This window comes from Python bivittatus, unplaced genomic scaffold (genome assembly GCF_059951505.1).
Source record: "Python bivittatus isolate LINGU-HERP-01145 unplaced genomic scaffold, Pbiv_v1 ctg000180_np1212, whole genome shotgun sequence".
NCBI lineage: Eukaryota > Metazoa > Chordata > Lepidosauria > Squamata > Pythonidae > Python > Python bivittatus.
The window spans coordinates 1171692-1187904 of NW_028277047.1; the positions used below are offsets into that span (position 1 = coordinate 1171692).

Here is a 16213-nt window from a genome sequence, read left to right on the forward strand (position 1 = left end):
AGTGTTTTTTAAAAAGACGCGATGAGTCTCGGTATGATAGGTTAATTTTTAAGCCTTCATTAGGAGTGCGAGATCAAGTGCCAAGCAGCGGAAAGAACAGAAAGCTCAGGGTGGTTAAAGGCTTCTCTTGCATCAATTTAAATGGCTGGAGTTAGAGGAAAAGTCCACGTTTGGTGTACTCCGGTGCCCTCGAAGCCGGGGAGATTGTTAGAGCCAGATATCGGAGGTGGTGTCGCCACCCGGATAACGGATCTCGTGGGCGAGAGCGGGACCCTCCGGCTCTTTCCCAAAATCCACTAAGAACTTTTCATTTACTTTTAAGCCGCCTTTCTGGGTGTCCACGTCGACTTGTAACATGACGGAGCCTTCCCTGAAAAAAAGAGGGTAAAAGAGGGTTTTACCATGTGTTTTGGTGACGCCGTTACAAAACTTGAAGATCGACGGACTCTCTCTTCTCTAAAAGTCTACGCTACAGGTATACAAACGTAACTCCCCCGGCTGAAGGGGAAAATGCCTTTTACGTTTATTTAAAATTTCATGTTATGGTGAATTGGGGCCTAACTATCCTAGCAACCTTTGAAAGTTACAACCCATCCCTTTCAAATTCCTTTCTGCCTGCAGATCTTCCGAGGAAATTGTCTCAAGGCCCAGTTTTGTTCTTGTTTCTAGTAAGCAAAGGGTTTTGAAGAAGGAAAGGTCCACGTGAAGGAAAGGCCGTCTTACTTGACCATGTCTGGGTAGAACTGCTTATCCCATCCGCTGTAGAGGGAGGTGCTGACGTACAGCCTTTTTCCATCCAGGCTCAGCTGGATCATCTGTGGTGCACCTTGAACTCTCTTGCCCTGCAAAGGACGAGGAAACCGGCATGACCTAACTTGGGATGACTTGTGCAAGAGGCAGTGGGAGGTGTTTTTGAACCCCAAAGGAGAGCGAGCTGCTTGGCCCTCTCTCTCGCTCAGCCTCATGAGCAAGAGGCAGGTCAGAGAGACCCTGTCTTCCCGTTGGGCACCGTTAACTCACTGCCAAATTGGACACTGTCACAGAATGAGTGGGGTGTTTCCAGCCGCAAATATTTGGGAAGAGGTAGCAAACAGGATTTTAGGATCTCCTTACGGGCCTGGCCTGTTAAAGCTTTCCAGTTAGCTGTTCTGGGAAGCAAAGCTGACTTTGATCTCTTCCAGCAGAGACATTTTAAATGAATGGGGGAAGAATGATTGGGCACGCTTAGTCTTAGTGAACTCCTTGGGACTTCTGACTATTTTCCCTCTCTTACAACCCTTGGATTGAGGATCCTCCAGTTCATAGGCAGGAGAAACGTTTTAATGTCTCTGCTCATTGATCAAGGAGTTTGCAGAGTTAGATATTCTGTGGAGCTCAGGGTGGTCCCACAGAGTTTGGATAAGGCAGCCCCACTGTGTCTAAATACAGCCGCTGTTTATAACAGAACTGGCTGTGCAAAGAGGCGCATGCAGGGAGCGTGAGATAAAGGAGACAGTTTGGCGGCGAAATTTGCTGCGGAACTTGACGTCCCTTGCCAAATTGCAAAAACGGAATGGATGGAGAAAGAGGCGTCCTTTGGAAGAAAGCTAAGGCAGGGACCCAACAAATAAAAACTGAATAAAAATAATCTGGAGGAGGGAAGGGCCTCCTGAGGCACCTTGATGATGAATGGATCCGGCTGGCAGTCCAGTTCTGCGTCTTCAGTCACTCTGACGGGACCCCCTTTGACAACGCTGCCTCCCAGGAACACCTGCAAAGGGAAACACCTGGCTGAGGACGTCCCACGTTACCTGCAGAGTCGGCAGCCCCCAGCAGTGATGCGCCCACCTTGGTGCTTACCTGTCCCACCAGCTTGGGCTTCCGACGGTTGGAAATGTCATACTGGCGGATGTCTCCATGGAGCCAGTTACTGAAATACAGGAAGCGGTCATCGAGGGAGATCAGGATATCGGTGATGAGGCCTACAGGAGAGAATTGGATTAGAAGGAGGCAGAACGCTTGCTCCATGAGTTCCTGATGGGGCCGGCAGCAGATTTGCAAGGATACGACGGCAACATCCTGGCCGTGACTTTATGGCACGCCTTTGCACAGCTAGTCGGTATTTCTTCTGACCAGCCACCACCACAGACTCCTTCCCACGTAATGAACATGGGATCTTGCCAAGTTCATGGCATTCCCCGAATCACATAATGAATGATTAAATTAAAGAATGAGAACCCCTCTTGGCTCAGAGATGAGATACTGAAAGTTTGTATTTAAGCCAGAAGAGGAGTTTATATTTTGGGGGCAGATGGTGGTGTTTTAAAGTGGGGGGGGGTGCAACATGGATAGATTGCAAAAATGATCAATATAAAGCTTGTTGGACTAGCCTGGCATTTCTGGCAGAAGCCATCCTTCGACCTTCTTATTGGGAATTTGGATCACCTTCTCTGCTGCCCAAGTTCCTTCCTGAAGAAAAAAGTAGCCAGAATGCGAGGAGTTACTCTCGGCAGCAGGGATTTAGACAGCAGGTGTGGTATAGCCCAACCCATAACAGCCCCCAACCTTTCACTTACGCCTTCAGGTCCGCTTAGCAGTTCTGTTTTAGAGTGTGCCTGAGAACCACTTGCGAAGGGGCAGGTCGGAGACATTCAATGATTTACTCATTATATTTTATTTATTTATTAAATGTATATGCCGCCCATCAACCACCCCGATCTTACAACTCTGGGCAGCATAGCCCAGAGTAAAAACCAAGCAACGAGGCATATTTATCTGATTGTTTTTTCATTGTTTATGAATCAACGTCCGCAGACGCAAGGAGGACCAGAAGGGGTGAATCTGTGGCCACGGAATTTTCTTTTTCCCCCAGAGTTTCCTCATTCGCAGCCGCACGGCTCAACAAGGACTTTCCAGATCGCGACTGTTTGGGAGGTTTATTTCATGCAGAGAAAAAAGTTTGCCCTCTAGCCCCGTGTATTTGCCTCTGGGTACACCAAGGTGATGCAGGAGCTGAGCAAACAGCGCTGATAAAGGGAGGGGCAGCAAAGCAGTCAGGTGAGGGTGGTGGTGAAGGTCCGTGCCAGCCCAGAATATTAGGCATCGGGCACATGGTGGCTGGGACACCCTAGTGAGAACAGGAGAAGCGGAAATGGCTTGCAGAGCCCACAACCTCAGCGGGAACACCTCCTGCAGCAAACGCCTTTCAGGTTCAGAAGAGGGTCCCATGGTGCAGAGAGGGGTCTCCTTGGGGGCCCAAGGAGCAACTTCTGTCTCTGTGAATCAGGGCTTGGCAACCTGTGACTCAGGAACTCCTCCTCCTGATCATATGATTGAATTTGGATGGCCCAGTTGCTTCACCAAGTTGACCTTGGCTGAGCTCAGTAGGGTCAGGTCTGTTGGGTGCTTGGATGGGGTACCATCCAAAAATCCTAAGGCTACGGGCTAAATGGACAAGTAAAAAAAATTATGTCCCAGGAGAAGGCACGGGACTCCTTTGTTGCTGTCAAGAAGTTACCTGGACGTCTCCAGGAAGTCAAGCTGGACTCGAAGGAGATGTTTCCTAAGTAGCATTTTGAGGTCGCCTTAACGCATTCCAAAGGACAAAGAAAAGCTCTCCAAATATGTGAAAATTGAAAAAGCTTGCCCTGCCTGCCTAGCAGCATCTCCCCTGTAGTTCTCAGGGCCCTAAACATTTCAGTGAGTGTGGCCCAAGTCACTCCCCCAAGGCCCTGGGGCGTTGCACGTGTGCTTGTGCTCAGCTGTGGGCCGGGGATTGTTCTTCCCTTCGTTCTGCTTTAATTATGCTTTTTTTTTTTTACCTTGGTCTTGTAGAAACGGTGGACAGCGCTGCTCAGGGCACAGCCGATGTACCCCTCGGCGGCATCCGGGTTGTGAAGAAATCGGATTTCCAGCGGAATGGAGTTCTTCCCCACGTCGATTGTCTGGATGAATTCGTGAGTGGTCCAGTCCCACACGTTGATGTTTCCACCATAGCAGCCTTCGGAGGTGGGTGTGAGAGAAGAGAGGATTATTTTGAGAAAGGAGGGACAGCAGGGTTTGGTTGGTAGTAAGTTTTCTTTCTCCACTCATTCCTGGTAGATAATATGTGTTTTATCCATGTTCAGAAACTTGCCTATCTGTGTCATTTCACAAACACACACACACAAAATGTGGCTGAGTTTCCTCTGGATCTCATACAACTGTGAACTGGACATCATCCTCAAACAGCTAATTACTTAGTCAGACTCAATGAGAAATTGACTTCTCCTCCCTTCTGCAGCTCCTGGCTGCCTTGTGGCCGGTCCCTGCCTGCAAGGCCCTATTAAGGCTCCTCCTCCAAGTATCTCCAAAGTATTGCCTCTCGGTGGGAAGAGATCCTGCCTTGCCTACCATCTCCTTTTCCAGCTGCAGCCCCAGACCTTGATTCCTGGCCTAGCTTTGCCTCTTTCTTCTCCGATCCTCGTTCTGGCACAGAGAACTCCATCTTTTGGATCATGGAAGATGCTTTCAACTTATTGCCCTGATGGCCAGGTCCTCCCTGACCTAACAGCCTGGTTGGCTTTTGATCTGAGGCTACCTGGTGCCTCTGGAACTACAGGAGGAGGCCTCTTGGAAGGAGTGACGCCGAGAAGCCATTCTCTCACCTTTTTCCAAATCTGCTGGGTTAAACCCATTCACGAAGCACTTGGGCGCTCCCCATTCAGTGCTCATCAAGACATTGTGCCTCGGTTGGTACCAGAAATCATAGCCGAACGGTGGGACCTTGGAACCCTTTTCCCAGTTGCCCTTCACCTCAAAGGTCTTTCCATCCAGCAGCACAAAACCCCCTGAAAGTAAAACAAAACATTATCTTTGCGTGATTTCCGTGGTTTAGGAGAAGGGGAAGACATACAGCATCCAATGTTGCATTAAATGATCAGCAATTCCTTCTGTATTCTTTGCATAGAGGGTGCTCCTCCTAGAGCCATTCAGAGATTACATAAAGTTGAGACAAGACGTAAGGACGTCCCCATCTCATCCCTCCCACCCAAATACTCTCTGACAGGTTCGTTTGCTACACAGACGGTTGCTTGTAATGGGATCGCCTGTCTCTGGTGCGCAAAATTCAGGTTTATCATTCGCCTGGCTAAGATCACCTCCCGCAAACACTACCTTGGGCAGCCTCTTCCAAAAGACTTACCTTTTCCATTGCCGGAAGGGTCAGCCATCGTGCTGATCATGATTTCACCGGAGCCCAGGCAATGCGTGGTGTGAGGATTGGCCAAGTTGCACTTCCAGTACATATCGATGGGCTCGATAACCTGCAATACAAGAAACAGCCAGTTTATGGGGAGAGGTGAGGCACAGATGGACCACGAGTGGATAAATGCGGCCCCTCACTTTGCCAGCTTTGGACAGTGGGGGGCAGTGTGAGAAAAGGGACCTGTTGGTACCGAATGAAAGAAGCTTGCAAACGGGAGAGAAGTGAGGTGGTTTTCCAGACCCCCCTTTTTGATAGCTGTGGGTTCCAGAATACCCCTCATCACCAGCAAGGCTTGTACCTTATGGATCCTGGGGGCTCGCAGGCTGGTGCCTGTATCAATCACATAGACCCGGGACGAGATCAGGCTGGGAAGAATGAGATGGTTGCGCTGCTTCGTCGTGTCTCCGAAGCAGCTGCTGCAGGCGTTCCAGCCGGAGTGGTGGAGCTCGTCGCTAACGTTGGGCATCGGCAAGCGGTGGATGACCTGCGGGGTGGCAGAGCCTGTTGGGGACCTTAAGGACAGGTCCTCTAAAGGCTCGCTGTCCGTCCCCTGCCTGGAACGGTTTACGGAGCCCCAGATTGGCTCTTGGTCTCCCTTATTGTTCTGAAGTGGGATTAGCAGAAAATCTCAGCTTTCAACCACTTCCTCATTTAGGATATCCACTTTGGAGAGCGAAAGGAGGCCTCCGGTCCCTGAGACCTCTTGCAACCAACCCCTCCCCACTTTGCCAGATGATCTGGTGCTTTTGGTCACGCTCATCAAATATTCTTTCTGTTTACCTCCCTTTTGCCCTTCCCACCACATGATGTAGCCTGAAGGGAGTTAAATTCTAAAGCTTGCTTGTTGTCCTGGTTTCTCTCTGGTCTGAATTTAAGTTGCAATGGTCTGTCCCTTTACTCTTCTCCCCCCCATCAAATTATTTTAGTAATCCCCTTAGACTGAGAAACAAGACTTGAACTGGATCAGCTACCGAAGCAAACAAGTGATTTAACAATGTGATTTATTGGAGTGTTAAAACTGGGACATGTTGCCAAGGGTGGGGTGGGGCATGAGGGTTGATGAATGTCTTGGGGACATTTTTCTTTCGCAACACTGCATTATTTGCCCCTAAAGCATGCAGGAGCACCAGCCGGTTTCTGATTCGTTTGATTCTAAATTGTTTGAACAGAGTTGGTCTTTTTTTGCCATAAGTATTGGTCAACTTTTGGAGAATGTAGAACTTCCGGTTATCTCTCCCATAAAGATAAGGTGGGGATTATGAAACAGCTTGCACGGTTTGCCAATCTGGAATACGTGATTTCAGATATTGGCAGTTTGCTGAAATAACAGTGAAAAATGTCATCTCCAGGGAAAGTCCATGGAGTAAGATTTGAGCAGCCGGTGTCCTTGGCAAATCCTTTGAGATTGCAACCACCAGGTTGATCCAGAGACCTTGGAAGGGAAAAAGAGATGGCATTTGATCTGACAGGAGATGCTCCCCAACTGCAATTGTGGGCAGCAAAGATAAGCAACTGTTGGGTTCAGGTTTCCCGACAGGCCGCAGTGAATAGAAGCGAACTGTTTACTCTCCGCTTCTGTAGAAAGAACCACGCTAGGTGGGAGATCCTTTACTGCATTGGGCAAAATAGTTTCTTCCCAATAATGTTTTGTGGAACCGAATCTTGAGAATCCTGTTTTCTGCGGGTTGGTTAAAAGAGAGTCATGTAGAGGCCCAGAGTGGGCTCAGACTGTTTCCAAGATTCCCTTAAGCAAGTGTTTCTGCTTAAAAGGAGAGAGAAAATTAATACAAACCAACTCTGGACTCAAGATCTGAGTCCAAATACTGAATGAAACATACTTGGCAGTAAGTTGAGGATTTGGGATCCACGTCCACAGTGGCCAAATAATCTGGTTTTTTTATCCCGGTGTTTCGGTAGATGCAAGGCAGGTAGACAATCTCTTCCCGGGGCCCTTTTGGAAAAGCAAACGTGAGTCAGTTCCTGAAGGGGAAAGAAAACACGCACCCTGGCTTGCAAAGAGAGAATAAATAAGGAAGTTGTGTTTGCCAATTTATTATGAGCGTCTCCTCCTGAAAACGAGACAAAGATAGGCTACTTAGTTCTTAGTCAATCATTTTGGTTTTGCTGATGAGGAAAACCTTTGGCACACCATTCTCTCTAGCTTGATTAAGATATAGCCGGGGCAGGTTCTGCACAAGGTAAGCATTTGAGATACGCAACAATTAATCAAAGAGTGGTTTGAATTTTAGACTCCCGAAGCATTCCCTCACCTTTCATTGCATCCAGTGGGGTTTTGTATCCGGGGCCACAGTCTCCACATTTTGCTGCAATTCAGAAGGGACAAGAAGAAGGTTAAAAATACACGGAAGACGGTGATGGAACCAAATCGGCTCCACTTATGTGTTTGAAATACTATCAGTTTCATCACAGGCTTTCCAATAAATTCCTCAGTAGCTTCAGATAGGGGGATTCTGTCTGAATTCTAGGCCTGAATTCAGCGTCCTGCGAGTCTTAGATGTTAAAATCAAAAGTTGCTAGCGCTCATGACTGCAAGGATATCCTTCCCAGTTTCTGCTGAAACCTCAGAAGGATGAACAGGCGAGCCAAGTGGGGCACAGGGCCACGTGTGCGAAAGAACTAATTCTTGAAGTAATTAATTGCCATTAAGGCAATTCGATAGCATGCACTTTTTCTTTTAAGCTGACATAGCTCGTACTGAACATTCCTCAGTTTGACGCAGAATGAAATTTGTTTTCTTCAGGCCTGCTTGGCTCAGTTTGAGTTCTTGCGTTTAAGAGGACCAAAGTATTCATTAGGAGTCAAATGCAGGACAGCACTTCTGTTTGCCCAGTGGCAGGCCACAGAACTGATAAGCTCAAGAACCCCAGTGATAGGTAGGCTAAAATGCAATTACTTCAGTGTTATCTTTATTTCCTGCCCAACCCTTTCGCCAATGAAATCGTTACTTTTATTTATCAGGGATCACACCGGTTCAGCTAGTGCAGGGCTGCAACATTTGCACGGCTAGGGCCAAACGTATAAGCCATATTGAGACATGCCATGACTAGGGCTGGAGTTGGTGAGTGTGGATGTGAAATGCTGCTGAGGCTGGAAATCCACTCTGTTCCTGCAGTCATGGTAAATGCCTTGAAGTCAGTCCTCCCAGAGAAACCTCCAGGTTCAGGAACAGCCTACCAGTCATTGCAGAGCAGGAGAAGCCTTTGGGCTCTTCTGATGCTCCCTGGCATTGGCTCCTGCGGGCTTCCCAGAGACTTTGGGGTTAACCAGGGTGGGGAAGATGCAGTCCTCTGTGTGGCTGGGTTGGGGAAACGTGGGTCAGTTGGGCCCAGCACTCACAGCTGAGACACACGTGCCTTTCCCATGGTTAACGCTAGCTGCGCGTCAACAGATAGAGGGGAAGCAGCAGGGAGGAGCAATTTCAGCGGGAGCTTTTGAGCCGACTCATTTGGCTTCCTCAAAGAAAGATTCTGGCCCTGGGCTTAGCATCAGAATTTTGGCACCAGATGCTTTCGTTTTTGAGAGCATAGTCATGCACTGTTGAACTCTTCCTTGTCATAAATTTTATTTTCAGGCGTTAGAATGGGAAGAATGTCTCATAAGCTTTCTTGAGCTTCTGCCCAGTTGCTGCTGTTGTCACGCAAGTGATGGAACCGGCCCCAGAGAACATGTGGTGGATAATTGCAGAACGATTGAAGATGTTCTTTCCTCAACGAGATGTCTTCTGGACTCCCTAAATTCCCAGCAAGCCTCTACTTCTTGCGACGACCCTGTGAAGGTGGTCACTTTTGACCCAATGGAGAAACTGCCTCTTACCCCAGTCTTGAGCCTGAACATTGAGTCCCAAATTTTGCCACACCTCTTTACCTCACCAGTTTCTTCATCTTGCATTGTCTGCTGTATCTTTGCACACCGACAGATCAGGGATAGGTCCTCCCCTATTGCAAAACCCAGCAGGCAGCTTTCATCTAACTAGTTAGGACTTTTACACACTTTTTTTTGTTGCTTCTGTTGCAACAGAGCAACACAGCTGTCATTTGCCAGACCAGCCTGTTTGATTTAATAGGTAACACATTAAATCAGAGACAAAGAGAAAGTTATGAGCATCAGATGGCCTTATGGTAGCCATAAACCAAAAGGAATCTCAGTTGAGGATGGATGGAGAAGTCACAATCAGAGATATCCTCATGACATTATCAGCTGGAGTTACAATTCATCAGGCTAAGATAGCATGTGATTTATTGGGCTTTGGCTTAGCATGTGCAAACCCAGTCCATTAAGATTTATGGCACAAACTATGATTAAAGCAAACCATGTATAAACCCAGCCATCATTAGAGTAACCGGAAGACAGTTGGCATCCGAGTTTACTACAGACTTTGCATCCTATGTCTGTATTTTTGTAATTTGATAAGATATGGTTTTAAATTGGATGGTTTATAAGGAAGAGACTTCCTAATCAAAGCTTATGTGAGATATATAGATACTGGCGATAATTTCCTCTGGGAACCGAGTTACAGCAGGTCTCCTGAGTCTATCTTGCAATAAAACTAGCCATATTAATTGGCTTATTTGACTTGATTGGGTGGATATCAGAGTTGGAAAAATGCCATCTTAAAACCTTCAGTTGTGACTCTGTCCAAGAGATGCAAACAAATATCGTATGTTAGAGTTTGGCTATAGAGAATGGATATTTTTATGTGGGTTGGATGGAAGCTGAAAGGATCAAAGGAACTGTCCCTTTCTGATATATGATTATATATCCATTATATGTTTTGGTTACTGACTGCCATACATCTGTACTTATATCTTGGTCAAATGGATTCCAGTCCATAAATTGAATTAGTTCATCTTACAGGTGCCTGGTTGGTTTTGCTGCAATAGGCTAATATATTTTGTTCTTTGGAAACCCAAATTCTACCCATCTTGGCCATATTAGGAACACCAGAAGTATATAGTCAACTTCTCTCCAATTTCTCCCTGTTTAAATTCATTAACAAATGCTTTCTTGCTGTTAAAGGACATGTCAAAGTTAGCTTGCCCATCTGCTCAGCTTTAGATTATTTTATTTATTCAGTTTATACACCAACTTTTTACTAAGCAAGTTCTCAAGCCAGCTAACAAAATTAAAAGAAAATCAAGGTTCAGAAAGTTAGACGCATAAAATAAAACTAACGTAGGGTCATTGTTCAGCAAGACAGCCACATTGGTGAAGTGGTTTAAAGAACCAGGCTGGAAATCAGGAGGCTGTGAGTTCTAGTCCTGCCTTAGGCATGAAGCCAGCTGGGGGATTTGGGGCCAGTCACTCTTTCTCAGTCCTAGGAAGAAGGAAATGGCAAAACCCTTTCTGAAAATCTTGCCAAGAAAACCGCAGGGACTTCTCTAGGTAGTTGTCAGATGCCAAGACTGACTTGAAGGCACACGTTTAATTTGAATTGTTCAGCAACATCTGGAGGGTCATGTATGAATGACACCAGGGGTGATTTTCAATTCTTTGATTGTTCCTTTTCTCCTCATAAGAACCCTGTGAGGTTGCTCAGGCTGATAGGGACTGATAGACCTAAGGTCACCTAGTTAACTGCATGGCTGAGTAGAGATGACACAGTTTACTCCCTCTATAGATTGGTACTTCAAACAAGTCCTTTTTTTTCACCTTTATACTCTCTACAACTCTCAGCTTGAATGCTGATTTCTCTTTACTATAGGCTTATATAAACAGCATAATCTTATGCGTATTTATTCAAAAGCCAATCTTGCTGGGTGTTTCCACGTAAGACCTTTTTTGGCACAGTTGCCGTTCCTCATTCATATGAGGGAGGGGGGACTGGGAGGGGCACCTAATGTTCTCTTCCATTTCTAATCTTCTTGTGGTTTCCTGCTTTCTTCTTCCAGTTCATTTCCTAATACAAAAAGCGGTCTAATAAGAGGGAAAGACAGAATTGCAAAACAATACTTTTTTTCGTACTTTCAGAGCTGTTCTTTAGACCAGCTTCTTCCGCTCTCCTACCCTGCAGAGGCGCTTGACCCCAGCTAAGAGGGAATAAAATCCAAAGCATTTGGAGGCACTTTGGGCACATTTCCCCACTAGTGACTTTGTCCTCCTAGTATCACCCAGACATTGCTGAAGTGATAGAAGTCCTGTCCTTATGAGGATCCCAACACTGGTTGGGAGATTCTAGAGGACGCAAGAAATGAGAAGTAAAGAAAAAAAGACATGCCAAAATGCGGATAAATCAGTTTAAGGTGTAATCTGAGCGAAGCAGAAATGCCTATCAAAGAGAATGGGGGCTTTCTTCCAAGCATACATGCAGAGAGTCAGGCAGGGCAAAAACCTGATCATAAGTACAAAGCCGAGGTATTTCCTTCCATGTTGCAAAGCGCCGAATCTTAAACACGCAACTTTGGAAGTAAATGCACATGGGGTATTGGGCTACTGTTGCCATAAGAACAGATTTTCTAAGCAATTGGGATTTTTAGAGACTTTGTCTAGAACAAAACCCTCTAAGAAAGAAATGCTGTTAAAAGAACAGAAGTTCTGAAATCTCATTGACGCCTTGTATCTCAGAAGCCCTCTAGGCTCAGTCAGGTGTTACTCTAAAAAGCGGATAATTAATCTCCTGTCAAGCCACTTACACTTAAAACTGCATCACTGGCTTTCCCCCAACCTGCAGAAGTTTTGCCTACAATTCCCATCATCTGTTCCTGAGCAAAGGATTGAGAAAGGCTGAACTACACAGAACACCCTGGACAAAGCATGGCGGTTTCTGCGGGCTGAGTAAAAGCAAGTGGTCTCCGTCTTGTTTTGGCTTACCCATGGTGGTGGACGTGGTTTATTCCTGCTCTCTTCCCTCCAAAGAATTCTGACAAGCGAGGATCGTCCAGACCAAAGGCAGGAGTTTTCCGGAGGAACATATATCTCTCTATTTCAGTGGGTGGAGAAGAGGCGTGTTGGGAGGAGGACTATTGGAAACTGCTGAGCAATTCCAGATGGGGAGGGTTCCATTTTCAGTGCAAAATCCAGTGGTTTCCCCTATTCCGTAAGCTGCTTGTTCTTGTCTCTTCCTTGAATGATAAATAGTTGGCTGCCTCGTCTTTTAGCTCCACCAGGCAGAAAATCGTCCTCTGCTTTGAGCCAGAGGTGCAAAGAAAGGAAGGAAAACTCTTAGCTGGAGGTGGCATTTCAAAATGTGTGTCAGTGCCCAGCACTGGCTTGACTCAAATATAGCTTTCAAGCTGGCAAGCAGCTGAGAGCTGGCAACTCATTTGCTTTCCTGTCAAGCAACAGCGGGTGGACTTTGGAGACGTTCTTGTGCCTCTTTCGCTGAAAGCGCCCTTGGGAACGATGCCTTTCTTCTCTTGCTACTGTTAATTAAAGCCCAAATAAGCAAACATTTAATAAGACTGGTCAGTTTTATTTAATTTTATTTAATAAGATTAACTGGTCAGTTTTGCTCAGTTCCGAGTGTATTCTTCTTTTTCTATTCCGTTTGTAAAATCTTGCAGGGACTATATTCTTTTCATGGCAAATGTTAACGTTGCAGATCACAATTTTTAATGTCATTAGCAGATTTCAGCACCCTTTTGAGTTTTGAAAACGTTCCTCTTTTCTGCTCTAATAATTATGAATTGTTCAACCGAAGCAAACCTGCTTCAGACCATTTTGTGAAGATTAAGTGTGTGTAATTTTCACTGTATATGCTGACAACCCCACAAATATATTATACTGATTTTCCTCCACCCCAAAACTGTTAACTAGAAACGAACCCTTCTATGCTAATCTCTACAATCAAACAGAAATGGTCAAGTTCCGTCTGGGTTGACAGCCTTGTCACTAGGAAAATATTCGGAGTGGTTCTTTGCTTCTACAGTTCCATTCCTTTTGCGGTTCACCAAAGACCAAATATTACAGAAAACCCAAAGTGTGTCCTGGAGATAACCATTTACTTTTAGCAGATGTTATATTGCCAAGAATGCACAGCTACACATTGCATGTAATTACATTTTAGGATTTTTGTCCTGTTTTTCAGACATCTACAGTCTTCTAAAGAAATTCACATCAACTGAAAAAAAGAGATGACCCTTCCTTCAAGCTATAGGTTAAAAAAAGACACATGAGGGAACTGGAGTGGAAGAAAGTTTAAAGAGAGAGGGAGTGAGACCAGTTACAGAAGGCCATAAGAATTTAGAGAACAATAGATGGGCATTTAAATGCACCTGAATGATTTACTTATGCTGGTGAGTAGATGACAATAATCGTCTCCTATTTGTTGGTGGATGGATATTGAGCTCTCCATCTCTCCAGTCCAAGGATAACGTACAAGAAATACAATAAAATGTATTTTACTATATGTTAACTTATTTAATGTATGCTAAAGGTTGTGACCTTCCATTAGTAGAATCAAAGACTGTTCAACTTCCAAGCTCTTTATTGTGTTCTTTGCTCTCCCCATTTATGATCTGATCTGATGTTTTGTGTATCATACTTTGGTTTTAATATTTTAATTGTAAGCCTCATTATGAAAGGCTTACCCCAAAAGGTTGCAGAGAAATAGATGGATAACATACAGTTTTGGAAAATGTATCTTGCCAAAGCTTTAAAGAACAGGTTATTAATCTAAATAATTATAGATTCATTAGGAGTTGTATCAACTTTTTAATTATCAAAGAACTACAGGAAGCATTTTAATATATTTCTTACCTGATTTTATTTGCGCGCATTCAAAAGCATGCTTCGTGAGCTCAATGAGATTTAAGAGTAATTTGGCATCCATTGCAGCCTTAATGGAAAGAAAACTCTTCTCATCGTGATTTTTGCCGCTCAGAGCTCAGGATGATTTACAAATTAAGAATTAAAATGATAAAATCAAATATGTATTAAAACTGTACATTGTCCTGAATTTCAATAATGGGTAGCCTTTGAAGAAAGAAAATAAATATTATATGATTGTGGATGAGATACATTCTCCTTAACAGGGTATTGAAATCCTAGTATATTTAATTCTAATATGTTACTCTGTTTATTAGTTAAAATACTTCAAAAGAAAATTGGTCCAAATGCATGGGGAGTTTGCGCAATGCCATCCATTAAAAATGAAATTTGTTTCACTTTGCATGGTCCTGACTCTGTATTCCTCTCTTGGATTCCGGTGGTCACATACTAAAATGTGACAGAACTTTGAAACTAAATTTAAACAGACTTTAAACGCATTTACTTTAACAGTATGAAGTGTAACTTTTTAGTGGTTTATTTTTTCTAAAGCAGTTTGCAATATAGTATCATTTTCATAATGAGCTAAAACTCTTTACAGTCAATATAAATAATACGATTTTCTGTGGCTAGCTGGCACAGCTTTTAAAGTTTGGATCAAATCTTAACAATACCACCTCCGTCAATCCAAGTCCTGCATCAGATGCTTTACTAGAAAACCAAGCATTATTCATATGTAGCTTATGATCAAAATATGCTGGAAAATCTGATTTTTAAACATTTATGATATCCAGAATAGCAAGAATTAGTAGGCCAAGTTACAATCTTTAATTTCCTAAAGAAAAGGAATCTGTTACAGCAGAATGCCTCTAATGACAGCATGTCATAAAATAATTTGGAGAAAGGAGCATTAAGCCAGTACATCTTACTATGCATCTCCAGTTTTACACTGAACGTCCTTGCTAAAGGTGCAGCATAGCTGGGTTCAGTGTCTTTAAAAACTATAAGCCTAATTTCAGAGAAAGAATCCCAGAAGACAGCCTCTGCACGTGTACGTCTATATAGATGGTATATATCTCAACTTCCGTATCCGGCCCTGTCATTAGGCACAATTAGGTATTCCTCTGCCACTTCTGGTGAAAGCTTTGGAGTTACTGGTGAAGATGAGAAAATACATAAATGTTTAATTAAATGATCACAGTGCAAGATTGTTTCATGTTTAGTACGCCAAGAGGCTTACAGCTCTCTCAGTCTCTAATGATTTTCAAAGCTTTGGTCTATTCCAGTTATTTATCCAAAGAGAGATGCCCTGTCGTTCTACCTTGTTACGATTAAAGTGCAAAAGCCCTGGGCTTTTTCTTCTGGCTGTCTACCATTTGGGATGCCTTCCTCTTTGAAATTTGCTTCTCTTGGAGCTGAGGAAGAAATCCAAGAATTCATGCTTTCCAGGCCTTCCGGGGATGACACGGTTTGTTCCTTGGCACCGTGTTTGGAATTCAGTTTTTAATTGGCATTATTTTTCTCATGATGGTGTTTTTCTTAACTGTTATCCTATCTCACTACATTATGGTTTTAGATCATCTTGTCGACGCCAAGCGAACGTGAAGGCAGGATAGGCCCTATCACATTAAGGTGTTGCGCGGTCAACGTATCTCACGGAAGAAAAACCACAGACAAAATTAGCCTTGGTGTAACACAGCCTCATAGAGCCATAAGTTTAATAGAATATGACATATTAGGTGCACATCTTCCGTCACAATGTTAAGACACATTTGGACGGCTTCTGGCGTGTGTCGGTGGAGTGCGGCCTGCTTGGATGGCGTGACCCTCCGTGTCCGTGTCCACCCGGAGAGAGCCGAACCACACGTCCAGAATCTCCCCATCTGTGGAAGGGAGAAAAAACACGAGTCAGAGATGTGGAGGGATTCAGGAGGGGCTGCCACAATGACATTTGGGAAGCGGTGGGGCCTAGGCGCCCACGCCTCCTCCCGGGCCGGAGGGGCGTCGAGCCTTCCACCTGGCCGGCGCCTCGCCTCCTCCTGAGGAGAATTTTCCTCAGGAAACCCCGGGGGGCCCTCCGGGAGGAGGATTCCCTCCAAATCCCCTCACCACCGCCTGCCTCAGACAAACTTGAACCAGGCAGGGTCGGGGCGAGCCCGTCCGCCGGTGACGTCACGCGCGCTGGCCAATCCGCGCGCCGCTCGGAGGGACGAAGGAAATGACGACGGCGCCGTATCCCTCCGCCGGCCAGGACCCCTTTTTGTG

General features: G+C 45.0%; 1 protein-coding gene and 1 long non-coding RNA gene across 2 annotated transcripts; both read right to left on the reverse strand.

Annotated features, from left to right (window-relative positions):
• Positions 1–34: 34 nt before the first annotated feature.
• On the reverse strand, positions 35–12392 carry SELENBP1 (selenium binding protein 1). Its single transcript, XM_007427925.4, has 12 exons — positions 12053–12392; positions 7495–7548; positions 7063–7175; positions 5523–5708; positions 5162–5282; positions 4626–4808; positions 3801–3979; positions 2370–2448; positions 1840–1961; positions 1658–1750; positions 724–842; positions 35–370 (listed from the first exon to the last, which is right to left on the reverse strand). The coding sequence occupies exons 1-12, from the start codon at positions 12054–12056 to the stop codon at positions 208–210; spliced, it is 1416 nt and encodes a 471-aa protein (XP_007427987.1). The 5' UTR covers positions 12057–12392; the 3' UTR covers positions 35–207.
• A 3240-nt stretch (positions 12393–15632) lies between these two features.
• LOC148216347 (uncharacterized) lies at positions 15633–16197 on the reverse strand. The gene is made up of 2 exons (XR_015795514.1): positions 15982–16197; positions 15633–15831 (listed from the first exon to the last, which is right to left on the reverse strand). It is a non-coding gene; the product is annotated as an uncharacterized LOC148216347 (long non-coding RNA).
• Between the last annotated feature and the right edge of the window lie 16 nt (positions 16198–16213).

Bases quoted from the DNA above. Each gene is read 5' to 3' on its own strand.
- SELENBP1 (XM_007427925.4), bottom strand. The intron at 5,283-5,522 runs GTACAAGCCTTG...CTTGTATTGCAG, and splicing joins GAGCCCCCAGGATCCATAAG to GTTATCGAGCCCATCGATAT. The intron at 2,449-3,800 runs GTAAAAAAAAAA...TTTTTTCTTCAG, and splicing joins ACCGTTTCTACAAGACCAAG to GAAGGAACTTGGGCAGCAGA.